This window comes from Peromyscus maniculatus, chromosome 4, assembly GCF_049852395.1.
Source record: "Peromyscus maniculatus bairdii isolate BWxNUB_F1_BW_parent chromosome 4, HU_Pman_BW_mat_3.1, whole genome shotgun sequence".
NCBI lineage: Eukaryota > Metazoa > Chordata > Mammalia > Rodentia > Cricetidae > Peromyscus > Peromyscus maniculatus.
Window position 1 is genome coordinate 104,227,265 of NC_134855.1, and position 16,462 is coordinate 104,243,726.

At 41.3% G+C, this 16,462-nt stretch overlaps 1 protein-coding gene across 5 annotated transcripts in view; it reads right to left on the bottom strand.

Annotated features, from left to right (window-relative positions):
* Atp8b4 (ATPase phospholipid transporting 8B4 (putative)) overlaps positions 1–16,462 on the bottom strand; it is a 197,408-nt gene that overhangs the window by 109,217 nt on the left and 71,729 nt on the right. For all 5 annotated transcript variants that reach the window (XM_076570564.1, XM_042276156.2, XM_076570562.1 and 2 more), the window contains exons 7-8: positions 7,763–7,835; positions 315–385 (exon numbers count right to left, since the gene is read on the bottom strand). In XM_076570564.1, the coding sequence (XP_076426679.1) occupies positions 315–385; positions 7,763–7,835 (144 nt within the window). The remainder of the gene's footprint in view (positions 1–314; positions 386–7,762; positions 7,836–16,462) is intronic.

The window sequence follows — 16,462 nt, forward strand, 5'->3', positions numbered from 1 at the left end:
ATTTTCCTTAGAAAATGAAATTCAAACAAACAAAAACCCCAAAAGGAACCTCGCTGAATAATCCTAGTGTAAAATTACTCATGTTCACATATTTAGCATAGTATTTTTGAAATTACCTATGCTAAAAAGTCAATGTTTTCCACACAAATTCAAGAGAAAAACTGTTTCAAAATGACTGCCACATAGATGACAATGGACTTGACAATTTAGATTTCTATGTTTCACAAGGAAATAAAGAATAAGATTTGTCTGACAGCTGAAGAAGACATTCAGGTTACACAGTAGCCTACCAGCTTCTCGGATTAAGTACTTACCCATCGAGCTCAGCTGTTTCAACATAGCAGAGACCGTGCGGCTCACTACTTGACAGAAGCAGCAGGTCGGCCTGGTTGAGAAACCATGACAGAAAGACACTTAAGAACCAGGGCTGTTGAAACCTCTCTCCTGCGTCACCCCTTGGCAGCCACAGAGCGCCTTGGCAACTGTGAGGAGGGAGGCAGGCCCTCCCCCTCCTTTGCCCCTGCTATCCCGCCCCTGGATCATCATGGTAGGAGCTGGGTTCCAGGCAACATGGAAATTACTAGTGGTTTACATTGCTGTTTTTGAAAGCCATATATAAATTCTATTTTTCTGGATTTAATAATTTCTAATGAAAAGCAGAAATCTCTTTCCGATAAATAAGCTAGTTAACACTCCTCAATGTGCTGGTATGTGCGCAGTTCAAAGCAAGGAAGGAGCAGCAGAGGTGAGGGGGAGAGAGAAAACAGAAGGAAAACCAGAGAAAAGAAGAAGTGAAGGCAGACGAGAGCAGCATGGAAGTAACGGGAGAGATCAGGAAATGATGGGAAGCAGTGGACACTGGAAAGAGGGGAAAGTGGACCCAAGCCCAGAGCACAGAGGGTGGGCGAGAAAATGGCGGACAGGATTTCTGTACTCCACACTCCACTGTGCTTTAGAAAAGACATCACAGTTCAGTATTAGAATTCTGGCAGGCTGGGAAGTTGTTTTCTCCTCGAATTTAAATTTTTGTTTTAAAATAAATATAATTCTGAAAGATTCATCTTAAAAGAACTGACTGACCTAAGTTTCAACAACTTAGTATGAAACTTTAGCCTAACGATTTTCTACCCATGTCTGAATGATTAGTAGTCCAAGTCTCTAGAAATCTTCTTTTATTTTTGAAAAACATTCTAATTGCTTTATTTTCAAGTCTAGGTGTTAAGTTCAAGATCAATCTACTCATTTAATTGTCTCAATTATTTAAACCATCAACTAGAAATAGGGCAGGGGAAATGACGAGTGTAGTTTTGTCTGAATTAAGACTCTGTGACAGCTCTCAGAGGAAAAAATGTGTTTGAATCGTGGTAGCTCTTCCCCAGCTCTGAAGGAATCGCCCCAGAAGCCAGTCAAGGCAGAAATTGCTTTATGAGCCCCTCAGGGTGTTCTATGAAAACGCACACAGAGAGTGTGTCCAATTGTATGACAATCTTGAACCAAAGCTTACCTAATCCTGACCCCCAAAAAAGGAAACATCTGGGCTTTTTTGGGCTGAGGGGCAGATTCATCTTGATCCTGAGTCACATGGTGAAGTTTCAGTATGTTCTAGCTGAGGCATGACAGCAAAAAAGAAAATACTCTTTGAGGCTATGACTCTCTATCTTCAGGATAAAAAATAACTTTAAACAAAATCTAGAATTCCCTAATTGTGATCATGTACAACTAGACATCTTTTCAGTGCATAGCCAAAGATGCCTTTGGTACCTGGCGTCGCTTTGCTTCAAAACCCTGTGTAGATAATGACGCAATGTGTCTGTTCAATATTGAATTCAGCTGTGTTAACACTTCTGTGGTAAACAAGGGGCAGCTCTCAGAGCACGCGACCAAGGTACCACCGCCACCTAGTGGCCAAGTTCCTCAACCAGCATCACCCTACTTCCCAGAGACGGAAACACACCGACCTGATCTTAAGCCCTCCTGCCTGCCTGTTCCCTGGACACCAAGCCTCCTGCCTCTTCCTGTGTCCTCTATTGTCACCCTGTGCCTGTGCTATCTCTGCTCTTCCTCTCCTTGCTCCCTCCCTCTCCTCTTCCCTACTGCTAACAACTCCCTTAGAGGTTTCTTCCGTTATCCTTAAGGAGGGTGGTGGAGGGACAGGGTTAACAGTGTCCAGCAGAGGACACTGCGGAAGTCATAGCCACCCAGTCAGTCTTTCTAGGGCACTCAGCAATAATCTTGAAAAGGAAAGAGCAAGAGAATTGTAGCAATGGCCTTGCTAATCCCTGGCCATCCTTCTGTCGGAGGTGGTAGACTGCTAGCGTGCGCAACATGTGGTAAGGGCACAGCAGAAACAGAGCGGGAAGGGGGGGTGTAACTGTCCAAAAGCCTAGGTGGACAAGGCCACTTGTCCATTAAGCCCTAGTCTTTTCTTTCGCCAGTTATTGATGCACGAACTCAGCAATAACTCCCACTAATGAAGCAGCATTTTCCAACACAAACACCTTGCCCCAGCTTCCCTGGGCAAGAGAAAAACCCAAGCAGATACCTAGCAGAAGCCAAAAGGCAGTAATCCCACCAAAGGAAACTTCAGGATAACCTGCTGGTTATCTTTGAGCCCTCAGAGCCAAAGACATTGTCTCCAGGGTTTGTTGAGTTGGTTGTTTGAGTTAAAAGTTTGTTGAGTTAGAGAATAAAAGAAGAAAATATCAAGGAATATCAACCTACAGCCATGAACTTCTTTAAGAACCCGTGAAACACTCTCATGACTGAATCACTTCATTCCCTCTAAAACTCTGTGACGGGATAATTCTGCTCTTGATGTCTGGACAAGGAGCCTGTGTAAGTCATATCTCTCCCAGCAGTGAAGGAGGAAGGGCATCCCCTATATCCAGCAGTGAACTAAATTAACTAACTCATGTGCAGTCAGTGGCCATCAGAACCAATACCGACTGAAGAGCCAGAGGCTAGAGTCTTGGCACCATCCTTGAAAATGCTCCAGGCTCAAGTTAGGGAACTAGAAACAGAGTTCAGATCCCCTGATCACAAGAGAAATACTCAGCTCTGGTGGCACTGGGATGACATCTACGAGAAACAGAAATGTCTCACTTCGCTTGGGGTGTCTGCTTTGCTTGTTGGCATTCAGAACATCCTGCTGATCAAGTGTTGAGATACTAGTTCCATAGCAGAGAAAAAGATGTATTCACTGAACCAATGCCAGCATGCACTAATTTTGGGAGCTTCCAGGATTTTCTAAACTGAGTTCTTCATCTTTACCAATGCACACATTATCTTTACCATCATCCATTTTATCTCTACTTTCACTACAAAAAAACAAATTTTTAAAATTACTACATCATGAGTAAAAACTCAATTAAAGCAGGAAGTGATGCTGTGTGTGACTATTGGTAACATTTTAATTCAAACTTGAAATTTCAGATCCAGTTAGTACACATTGAAAATTATGTACTGGATATATCATTTTGTTTTGCTTTGCTTTAGCAGTCACATTTTTCAATTAAAAAAAAAAAAACTAACTGGAAATAAGGAAGGGGTCTGAAGAGATGGCCCAGTGCCTACACACACTTGATTTGCAAGCCTGACAACCTGAGTTCAGATCTCTAACTTTCATGAATCCAGGTATGGCCACCTCCCCCTGTAACCCCAGAGCTATGGATCAGTGAGACTTGCCCACCCCAGCCCAGCTGAAAGATGGCAAGCTCTGGGTCCAGTGAAAGACCGTGTCTCAAAGGAATAAAACAGAAAACACAAGCAGGCATTCGGTATCTCCTCTGGTCAAAACACAGGTCACACAGCCACATGTGTGTATACATACACAGCCTATTGTGGAATATCTGTTTAGCTAAGCAAAGATGTGTTACATTTATTTATGCTTTTTTTAATTATGTAAAGGTGTGTTGCTTTTGTTTATGCTGCATTTGTTTAATTCTATAGAGACACGTTACTGGTTTACCTTGCCTAAGGCATTTGACTGGTCTAATAAAAAGCTGAATGGCCAATAGCTAGACAATAGAGGGATAGGCGGGGCTGGTGGGCAAAGAGAACAAGTAGGAAGAGAAAAGAGAAGGGAGAATGAGTGAGAAAGAGGAGACATCTGGGGACAGACAGACGGACAGACAGACAGACACAGAGTAAGACATACATAATGAAAGAAAGGTAAAAAGCCCCAAGGCAAAAAAGTAGATGAAGAGAAACAGGTTAATATAAGTTATAAGAGCCAGCAAGAAAAGAGCATAAGATAAGGCGAGCACTTGTAACTAATAATAAGTCTGTGTGTCATGATTTGGGAGCTGGTTAGTGGCCCAAAAGAGAGCCTGTTACAGCATCCACACATACAAACAAATTCTTTATAGACGATGGTTAATAACAAAAAAGAAAGCTAGAAGAATAACGGTGTGGGGGGGCACTTCTTCACATACAAGCTCTTTCTCTGGGCAGAAGGAATTATTTTTTTCCCTCTGAACTGGTGACTTAGAAATGGAGAATTGACCACTTACTTCTATTTTCATTTTGAGGAGAAAATTGTGTTTTGGCCTTTTATACTTTGACAAGAATCTGGGGTGTTTTTTAAAAAATATTTACTATTTTCTTAGAGATTCTCAACTTAAATCTCACAACAGAGAATTTAACTACTGCAGACGCAGAAAGCACCCCTCTCTAGGGAAGACCTCTCTACACAGCCAAACTCTCAGTGTTCAGCATGGTCAGGCTCGGTACCTGGTTTGTCCCCACCACCAGGAAAGCCAGCAGACGGAGAGCACTAGTGCTGAATGTGGGCCCAGCGTGAATGGGACGCCCAGCTCCAGGTTCAAAGTTTAGTGCCATCAAGAACTCGCTAATGTGTGTCCAGCAACTTATGTGGTTCTCCTAACGCAAGTTGACCTCACTGTGACATATGAATTACATGATGCATTTTTCCCAATCCCCAAACAAAATGTGGAAGTCTAGAATTCAGTCCCAGATTCGGGGCTCTTGCATTAACAAAAAAGAGAGGGGAGGAGGGAAAAGAGAAAGATGGAAGGGAAGGAGAAAGTATGGAACAAAGAGGTGTGTGATTCTTGTTGTCTAGGAAGACAGACCCTAATTGAGAAAATGCCTCCATCAAATGGCCTCTAGGCAAGTGTGTGGGGCATTTTCGTGATTTAGTGATTGATGTGGGAAGGCCCAGTCCACTGTGCGAGGTGCTGTCCTTGAGCATGAGGTCCTGGGTTGTATAAGAAAGCAGACTGAACAAGCCGTGAAGAGCAAGTCAGCAAGTACCATTCCTCCACGGCCTCTACTTCAGCTCCTGCCTCCAGGTCTCTGCTCAGCTTGAGTTCCTGCCTTGACCCCTTCATGAGCTGTAAAATTAAGCAAACACTCCCCTCCACTAGCTGCTTTTGGACATGATCTTTGTCAGAGCTAGAGAAACCAAACTAGAAAAGAGGAGATTGGGGAAACAAAGGTACCTAATTCTTAGTATGTCTACAAATTGGCAATTTCAGGTGAACTCCTTTTCTTGTCCAGAATTTATTGATAAAGAGATATAAATCAGGTTGAAAGTTTTAACTTGGAACAGATAGATGTGTACTAAATCTGAGTACATGGCAGATCATATGATTTCCAGCAGCCAAGTCTGGAGCCCCCAATTCTGAAAACCCAGACTCAAAGCAATTGTTCTGAGAAAAAAAAATAGATTGTAGTACTTGAGGAGTTGGGGGGTCAGAGTTAGAGTACCAGATTTAACTCTTGGCTCTCCATTAGAAAATTATTTGTGGATCCCATGCCTTTGTCTTACCTTCTACAAAGTGTTAATAATGAAACAGTACATAAACTGCCCTCCCTGGGTCAAGATGAGCAGTAAGCTAATTGAGTCATATAAGACTATGTGACATAGTCTTAGCCATTGTGGTCATTATCTTCATGCGCAGACTTCCTAAGGTATACTGCAGAATAAAAAGCCCTAAGTAGATCTTCCTAGGTATCTGTGAATATCACTCCCCAGACATAAACCCCCCTGGCAGGCCCTGCCTCCAGGCAGCTGGGGGGAACACTAGATGTCCCTGGTGATTAAAGTACATCATCTGTAAAAGCTTTGCTCACTTCTGAAACTATTCATAGGTGTGCAATAACTACACATGGTCAAACCTTGAGTGAAATGACTTGGTTAATAGGTGCTGTGGTGTTTGGAGGACTTGGGAGATCCTCTTCTTCTCTTTTAATCAAAGAGTCAAACAGAGAAGAATGGAGAGTTTTAAAAGTGTTAACACAGTTAGAGCCTGGACTTTGGGACTGTGGGCCAAAGAGTCTTGCTCATACTTTGCCAGGGGCAAGGGTGAGGGGATGCAAGCTATTAAGAGTATGGGTTTGGTGCCATCCCTCCCTTGTGAAAATGAGAGGATCATAAGCATCATCTCTCCCTAACATCTGCTGTGTCCAATGTGGGAACTACAGGTCATACATAGGCATTTGAATACAGAGCAATTAAAATTCAAAACACATTCTTATGCTTGCCCCCCTGGGATTCATTTCATGGGAGGCATTGCAGCAGTACACAGAGACTTGGCTCCCAGCCAGTTCCTTTAATCATCTACCTCAACCCCACCCACAGACGGTGTTCTGCTAACAGGTGTCACCTCCTAGTTTTATGTCCCCCATCTTTACTGGGTGGAAAATAAGCCAAAGGTGTCTAAGTCACATGAAATAAAAGTAAATCAATTATGAATGAGAACCTGGCAGACTACCCATGTTTGAGGGGTCCAAGACACAGGGCACAGACTTTGAGACCTCTGTTTTGGCTGTCCTGACAACATCTTGCTTATTTTTGTGTGGGTTCCCAGCTATTTTCCAAAACCAGAGAATAAGCCACTTGAAGTATGAACTCGTGGGCAAATGGCTGGTCCACCCAGAAGCCTCTTTACGCATGCTCCTCCGCACTCTCTGGGCACAGATGGTACAGTGGTACAAGGCAGATTCTGAGAGGGAGTGTCCAGCACGCTCCACTAAGTGGCTTTTTTTTTTAAGAGATTATAGAGCCATATTCTTCCTTCATAAAATATCAAAACTTTAATAAAGAACACAGCTAGATTCAGAAAACTGCATACAATATAAAAATTTTTATGTGATCTTATATACATTTGGTACAATCAATATAATAATTTGAATTTTCAGTTTCTGATCTGCACCATTTTTATCATCTTAAATTTGACTTTAACTGCAGTTATTTGTCTACATTTTAGTGACTGAACTGGCTTTTACTTAAGAAATTGCAACATTGGTTGCTTGCAAATATAAATTATGATGCATCTGATTGCAAAATCCTCACTAGTTTACCTTTTATCAATTTAGAATCATAACATGAATTTTATCTTTAGTGTGTTTCCTTCAAATGTGTTGCCATTTAAGAACACTAATTGCAATATTAAGAAATAGCATTCAAAATGTATGAAGATAAACTATTTAGGGTACTCAGGAGCATTTTTTAAAACTCTTATTTACATATTGATTTAAATTGTTCTACATTTGTGTAAGTTTCCTTAAGGGAACAAACAGGGAGAAAATTGGTGTTAATCTCAGCATTATCCAAGTCACCAAGTCACTGAAAGTCATGTCTTTTAAAGTATTTATAATTGAAACTTGTTTTAATGTATAATGGTAATCCTTCCTTGGTGACTCCAGATTATCCCAGATTTACTAAATTTGCAAATGCAAATACTTCAGTGTGGATTATTCTAATCTGAGATGGAGTCATACAATAGTGAATACTCACAGCAACAAACTGGTTATTTTCTAATTTAATGATGTCTCCAACTTTAACATTCATCCATTTTTCATTCTGCAGTCTGAGAAAAAGAACAGAAATATTTTGTTCAACAACAGAGAAAAATGAAAAGTATAACCAAAGGTTATATCCATATGCACATAATGGAGTAGAAGAACCAGACAAGACTTTGCTAAAATGAGAAGTCAAAGGACTCATTCACAACCAATGAGCAATGTGGGTGTCAGAGAGGTTAAATACTTTGTCTGTGGATATCTGGTGAGTAGTGAAATACCTAGAAAAAGCTCAAAATGCCGAACTCTTGGCTGAGGGTCTGTGCAACCAAGCCTTGATGCCAGCTTGATGCCCTTTTTATACAACCTCTGTGGTGTCTCAGAAGATCCAACTACTTACATTCTTCTCAAGCTCTCAGCTAGTAAGTACAGAAACAGCACTGCCATTGTCTCAGACGCCAATTAACAGGAAACAAAAAGATAACAGCAAAAGAGAATAGTCCAGGGCAACGGGTCAAATGCAAATAAAAGGAAAAGTTACAATTTTGGAAAGGACAAGAAGGATGGGTGATTTAAAGGAAAAAAAAAAAGTGCCTGAAAGAACAGATGAAGAAGCCTCCACAGTATCTGCTCGTCCTGCTGTGGAAGGGTGGCTTTGGTGGCATTCTAATAGTTTAAGACTATCAACCCAGAACAGAGATCAATAGACCGCTAGCTTTCTTTGAAGCACGTGTATGTATGTAAGGGAGTCCCATGCCCAGTCTGCACCAAGTTCACAAAGGGCTTGTGAGGAAAAGCAATTGTGTTCATCGGATCTAGCCTTGGGTGACAAGTGAGTCAGAGTTGCCCAAAGCCAGACAGGCCTTGAAGAACAGACCACCTGAAGCCGGATACAGTGCCCTGATCCTGCCTTCCGAAACAAACTCCTTGAAACGTAAAGCAGCTTTGCTTTCCAGCTGATCATTCTCATCCTGCTTCTTAGAAACCCCTTCCTAGAAGCCAAGACTGTTGGAACAGGGTAGGTACCCCCAGTAAGTCAGGTGAATTCTGCCGTGCAGCTTTTCAAAACTAGCCCAGTTTACTTGCTTTATAGGCTGGAAAATAGATTTAAATATTTATACAACTGTGAAATGCGCCTCACACTACCAACCCTGCTGGGTCATTTGGCTCGAGAACTCAAAGGATTGTTCTTTAATATGAATCCAAGTACATGTTGTTCTGGAAGTCTCTCAGCTGTAGCATTTTTGTCTCTAGCCAAAACTGGATCTTTTTTTTTTTTTTTCAGTACCACGCTTTGCTGGACTCTCTAGCCCAGTGACACCGGGGAAATGGAGGAAGCCTTGTAAGCCTCACTGGTCTCTCTCTCTCTAAGGTACAGAGCGTTGCTGTTTATTTCTTGTGGGGACTCCTCCCTTGCAGCATCCGTGACATTTCTCAGGGGACTGTCTACTGGAGACATGACGTGACGGAGCAGAGAAGGACATCTTGTGTGGCTTGTGGAAGCTGGGCTGCTACTGAAATGCCTGGCAGTCTCTGTTGCAAGTGTCTGTTTTGAGGAGAAGCTAGGACTAGTGTGGCTTCGTTTTGAGGTTCTGCACCTACTTCCACGTTCCACCCTCCCTCGGGGTTTTATTATTCCACACGTAAGCACGCCCTTTGTGATGCTTGGGGTGTTGGACACTAAACGTTATTGCCATTCGTCTAAAATCTGAATGTAAATCATTTTACATTTAGACTTGTTTCATGTAGCAACACTATTAACAGTTATCTTATCTCAATTAATTCTCATGACAAGCCATGAGCTAGGTCCCGCTTCAGCTTGGATTTTATGAGACCCTGGGGTTCAGAGAAGTTGGGATATTTACTCTATTTGAAGTATCTATTTAAAATTCAGATGCTCACATACTTTGATATAGGCATCCCACTTTAAAGAGCCGATTATAAGAGAGCTTAAACATGAGTATATAAAGATGATCAGTGCAGCATTATTTACAGAACTCAGTTGGAAACTACTAATGTACCATGGTGTAATTACTTAATCATACATTATACATGTTCAGCAGAATTAAATGTTGTTACACACATATTCAGCAGAATAGTGTAACCAAAGGAAAATGATAGGACCAATGTGCTGGCATGAAACAGGTCTAAGTTCCATTGCTGTTAAAGGAGGACTGTTCAGAAGCCTGGATGTGCATGGCAAGATCCATGTTTTGAGACAAGGGTGTTCTTACACAAGTTTTTTTTTTTTAACATTTTCTTCTATTTTTTGAGATTGTAATATAAATTACACCATTTCTCCCTTCCTTTTCTTCTCTCCCAGTCCTCACATGTACCTTCCTTGCTCTCTTTAAAATTCATGATCTCTTTTTTCACTAATTGTTGTTACATGCATATATGTTTATGTATATACATACATATTTCTAAACACAATCTGCTCAGTCTGTATGTTACTTGTATGTCTGTTTTCAGCACTGACCACTTGGTTTGGGATAACCAGTTCGTGTGCTCTTCCCTGGGGAAGACTACTCTCCCAGTACCAACCTTCCTTAGTAGCCCGTAGTTCTTCATGTAGGGTTGAGGCCTCGTGAGCTTCCCCTGTCATTGTCAGTGAGTCTACTGGTGTCATCCCTGCTGAGCTCCTCCTTAGGGAGTCATCTTGGTGAGACTTGATGGGGGTAGCTCCTGACGTTCTTAGCAGACACAGTCTCACAGCAAACTCCCCGATCCTCTGGCTCGTGCCGTCTTCCCACTCCTCCCATCCCCCTCTTTAGTATTCCCTGAGCCTTAGGTGTGAGTGTCGGGTTGTAGATGTTCATTGGCACTGGGCTCCACAACTGTGCGTTTTGATTAGTTGTGGTTTTCTGTACTGGTCTCCATTTGTTGCAAAGTTAAGTTTCCTTGATGAGGGATGGGGACTACACCTATCTGTGGGCATAAGGACAAATATTTAGAGTGTAGTTGAGGGTTATGATGGTTTAGTGACGTGGTGGTTGTGGGTTCTCCTCCAAGATCCGTGACTTCACTGGCCCTGGGTAGTCGGCTAGGTTCCCAGTACCAAGCATGATCTCCCTCTTGTTGAATGGGCCTCAAGTCCAACTAGAGAGCTGTTGGTTACTGCCAAGTTATGCTTGTCACTTCTGTACCCTTGGGGTTATCTGCCATGCTGATCGTTGTTTACATATATATTTTAACAAGCTGTCCTAGTTCGATTCTGTTGCTTTAATAAACACAATGACCAAAAGCACCTTGAGAAAGAAAGGATTTATTTCATCTTCCACTACCGGGTCACAGCCCGTCACCGAGAGAAGTCGGGGTAGGAACTAAAGCAGAGACCATGGAGGGATGCTGCTACTGGCTTGCCCCGCCCCCATGGCTTGCTCAGCCTGCTTTCTTAGACAACCTAGGACTACCTGTCTAGAGATGGGGCTGCCCACAGCGGCTGGGCTCTCCTTTATCAATCATTAATCAAGAAAAGGCCCTCACAGATTTGCCCACATGCCAATCTGATGAAAGCAATTCTTCAACTGAAGTTCCCTCTTCCCAGGTGACACTCACTAGTTTATATCAAGTTAATTAAAAAATAAAAAACAAACAAAAAAAAAAACTAGCCAGCATTCATGCCTTTAAAGCCTCCATGAAGGCATTCCAGGAATGTTTGAGCAATCACCACTGGTGAAAGGAAACTCAAGAAACCAGAAGGAATGAGAGGTTTCATTTCCATGTGTGCTCAGTTGTCAGTATTACATAAGTTGACATTTATAGGTCAATTTGGTGCAAAAAAAATCGTGAAAGCTTCCTCTTTATTTGTTTATGTGTATAGGTATTCTGGCTGCATGTATATCTGTAAACCATGTGTATACAATATCCAAGGAAGCCTGAGAAGGGTATTGGATCCCCTTGAACTAGAGCTACAGACCGTTGTGAACCACCATGTATGTGCAGCAAATTGAACCTGGGTCCTCTAGAAGAGCAGTCAATGCTCTTAACCCCTGGGCCATCTCTCCAGCCCCATGAAAGCTTTCTTCAGGTTACATCTAGACTTCAACTAGAACCCAACTTTGTCTGGCTATGAAATTCATATCATTAATAAATCTGCACTTATTGCTCATCTTACTTTACTTTTCATATTAAGTACAACCTACCTGCCTAAAAAGAGAATGAGCCCTAAGGAGCCGAAGCAATCTGAGCAGGGTGATGGTGCACAGTCCCAGTATTCAACACCAACTGATCCAAAGTTAGTTAGCGTGTAGTCATGGTCCCCTGACAGAGATGCTCAGTAGACAGCAGACAGTTCTGCTTGTTTTCTACCCCAGCACTGTCCAAGTTGCACTGGAGTAAAGAGGACCATTTAGCCCCCATGAGGCTAATGATTACACTGATGAGTGGGATCTCGTTACACTGAGATAATAATGCCCATATATTTGGAATCTACTTCTGTTGAAGAATTCAGGTCTCTCCCTCCTTTTTGTCCCTTCTTCTTAGTAAAATGCCCCCACAGTGGCAAAGATTGCATGGGGAGGGCTGTGGTCGGCAGCTGAAGGGGTCTTCTCGCTGATTTTACCAAGGAGAGAGGGAAGGAGAAGCAGAGATAACAAAGCTGTGGTGCTCCAGCACAGATAGTTTAACAATTTGCTGAGAAGAGCAACCAGCCACGTGCGGTCTGCCTGATTATTCATATGAGTCGTACTGTGTTATTCAGAAACAGAAACGTACAGACAATATTGAGCCTTCCCTTTTGGAATCAAAATGATCCCTTCACTTACCAGTTTTTACCTGAATACACCTGCCAAATGTTGTACAAAAGGAACTTCTCTGAATCACTCTCTCCAGAGCCCCTCTAACTTCTATAAATTCTTAGGATTTGGATAATAGACGGTTAATCCAAAATGAAGCCAGAAAGAATGCAAAAATCATTTCAAAGGAAGATTATTGTATTTGCTTGCCTGCATTAACAGTGAGGAAAATGCTCTAGACTGACCACAGAGAAAGCAGAGCTGTTCAGTCAGAACCTTTGACAGCATGTCCACAGGGATCAGTAGGCAAGATTTGATGGGTACATCTCTCAGGAAAGAACTCTGAATGTTGTAATTCCAGGATGAAGGACGTGTGTTACATTTTCTCATAATTTTTTGAAAGCTATCAGACAAGCAAATGTCTACTGAGGCAGACTGTATGGAATTTTAACATGTTATATTAAAGTGTAGAAATGGGACGTGCCTGCAGTGATGATAGAAAGCACTTTTCAGTGGCTTGATATGGTTTGCTCTACTCTGAGCACCCACTCTTTCTGGAAGTAACACCCCTAACTTCTTAACACAAAGTCTAACCAAAAGTAACCCCAAGAGATTATGAGCCTTGTCACTTATTAGATCTGCAGCCAGATTTAGTGCTAAACAGTTTCTAAGAAAACAGTTTTAATTCACTCTAAAATAAATTGTGATGTTTCTCATCTTGAGTTCCTCAGAAACAGGATAACATACAGGTAAAATTCTTGAGTAGTTGACCACCCACGGACATGTGATGTCATCCTCCATTAATGAGTTCAAGACCACCCTAATATGGCCAGAATCATCACTGTAAGCTAGACACCACACTGCATGTCAGGGCTACAAGGGGCATTAGATACAAACTATATTCATCAAGTAATCTAGAAAATAGTGGAAAATATAAGTCTGGCTCTTAAACAGATACATGTAAATCATCTTTGTCCTCCAGTACTTGGAACACATGAATATTTCCAATCCCCAATGAAGAGCACCTGCACTTTAGAAACATGACTTCACTGTAGAGTACTTGCCATGCCTTTGTCATCAGTGGTCCAGGGAGAAAATTGATAGAGCCAAGGGCTTGTCTAATAAAGGATATATTAACTTTCAGTCCTCAAGATATTCCAAGCTTTCCCCCATGTACAGTGAGCTCATCAGAAAACTATATGCCTGGACTTTATTATGCTGATCCCTCTAGACTCATCTTCTCAGAACCATGACTTCAATCAGGATTTACTTATGGTCATAAGTGAAATATCTCTCCCCCTGAGGCTTCAACCATTACGTCATTCACATTTCTCTCAGCACCAGGATAAATCACATTGTTCATGATCACTAGATAATACATCCGTCCATTGGACTATTCATTTTGTATCCTCGGCACCTCTGTTATGAGGAGAAACAGAGTTTAAGCTCATGTTTCCATGTATAGACAACAGTCATAGTGGGTTGTTTAAACAAAAACTAGAAAATTTTACTAAAGGACTCTGTCTTCCAAAGATAATAGACAATCTTGATACCTAAAAATACAAAATTCTTATTAGAAGGGATTAGAAGCAGGAGTTTATTTTTTTTATGCCCCAAAGATAAAATATTGGCTTCCTACTTATAACAGAAATGATGTAAAATACTAAAAAGAATGCATGTTATAGGATCACAAAACATGCACTTTGCCACCAATCAACCACGTGACTTTGCTCAAGAGTTTGACTAAAACTGGAATTTCCATCCAACTGCTCCTGTCAGCCTTTCACGACATCTGTTAGATTGAGGTCTTCAAAGTCGCATAAACACTTCAACATCCATCTGCCATGACATTTGTGACCCTCAAATGAGACGCAGCCACAAAAGCATTTCTAAACCATAAAGTAATAATACATGTATCTAAAGTGCTGTGACTATTTTTATGATTTCTAGGCACTAATCACAAGGATAGCAAATAGATTTTTATTGTAAGTCGTTGGAGGAGCAGTGTGTGCTCAGTGTTTGTGCGTAAGAGCTACCTGTGTTTTCTCCCATCAGAAATTTGTCTCCACCAGTCCAGTCACAGACTCACTAGTGACAGTTGTGTTCTATGACCAGTCCGTCCTCATATTTTATTTTACTCACCACAGTTGACTGCCCTTTCTGTCTTTAATCTCTTTGCTTTATATCCAGAACAAGAGATTCAAGTGGCTTTGTTTTACTTACTAGTCACTCTGCTGAGGTTTAGAAATACCCACCACAGACCCATTTGTTGAAGAGCTGGTCACAGCCTGTGTTGCTACAAAGAGGGAGGAAACTTTTAATACATGGGGTCTAATAAGAGTAAGTTAGGTCGTTGAAGGGGAATCTTAAGGAGGCGATTAGGATCCAGACCCAAAACCCTCATCCCCATTTTGCTTCCTGACAAAGATGAAGGAGCAATCTCACCCTGCACATGCTCCTGTCCTAGTTTTCTAAGCCTCACTACTGACCCCAAAACAATGGAGTCACCTGACCATGAGCTACAATAAGCCTTTCTGTCTTTTAAATCATGAGGACTGAGTTTGAATCCCAATATACATATAACAGGATGTATGCCCTGTAAATGTCTGTAACTACAGTACCAAGGGATCCAATATGAGCCCCATATGCACACAAACACACACACACACACACACACACACACACACACACACTCATACAGACACACAAATGCATATATAATTAAATCATGAAAGAACACAAAATGTGAAGATGAACACAAAAATATCAACTATCAGGAAGTATTATATATAGACAAAGATTCATTGCACTGTTCTTTTTGTATGCCTGTATGTTTAAAAATCCAACAAAAAAATATATGATGATGATAATGATAGATAGATAGATTGATAGATAGATGATAGATAAATAGATAGATGAGAAATAACTGATTGATTGATTGATTGATTGATTGATTGACTGATTGGTAGGTTGATTGGTTGATTGATTGGTAGGTAAATTATATATATAATACATAAATAAATAGATTATTGATAGATTTATTGATTGACAGATTTTTAAAGATATGTATATAGATGATTGATAGATATATAGAAAGATAAATAGGTGATAGGTAGATGATAGATGATAGCTAGATAATCCTACTTATGCTTATGACCTTCACTGATACAACCAAAGTTTGTGACATTGCCATCTCACCTGGACATAACTTGTCTTCTTCTACTGTCCAGTATCTATGCAGCAACCAGAGAAATTTTCATGTTATCCCTACAGTTTTCCTGTTAAAATCCTCTGTGGTTTCTCATGACACTTAACATAAAACTGCAGTTAGCATTCTTCACAATTACTAAGAATTGGCTCTTGAATGAGCACAGTTGCCCGTGCCTGTAAACTTGGAATTCTGAAGCAGGGGGCTAACCACAAGTTTGAGCCCATCCTAGGTACATAGTGAGCTCAAGAACAGCCTGGGCTATAGAATGAGACCCTGTCTAAAATATAAAAATAGTAGCTGGTTTCTGTTAGCTCCTCAGAACTCTGCTTTATCACAGTACCCCAGTATTGATGGGACCTTATCATCACCCAGCTCATTTCCAGTCCTTAGCTTTTACACTTGTTACGACTTTTACCCATGAAATTGCCATAGCTATCTCCCTCTGAAACAAAATCTTACATCTATCAAGAGGCCATCATATCCACCTCTACTAACTACCTGCCTCCAGCCCCCACCCAGAGCATCCAACTCCAATAACTAACCACCTGAGTTCAGTTGGTGCTGGCCACATGTGCATGGGTGTAGAGCCATCCACTCGGACATGGGGAACCTGAAATCACATTGTTTATTTAAATGACTATCTTTCCCATTGGAAAGCAGGCTAAGGCTGTGTCTGGCTGCTTGTTCCTGTATCTTTGACATGTAGAAATGCCCTTGGGATGCTGTGAGTTTGGGAGAGATTTGCTGA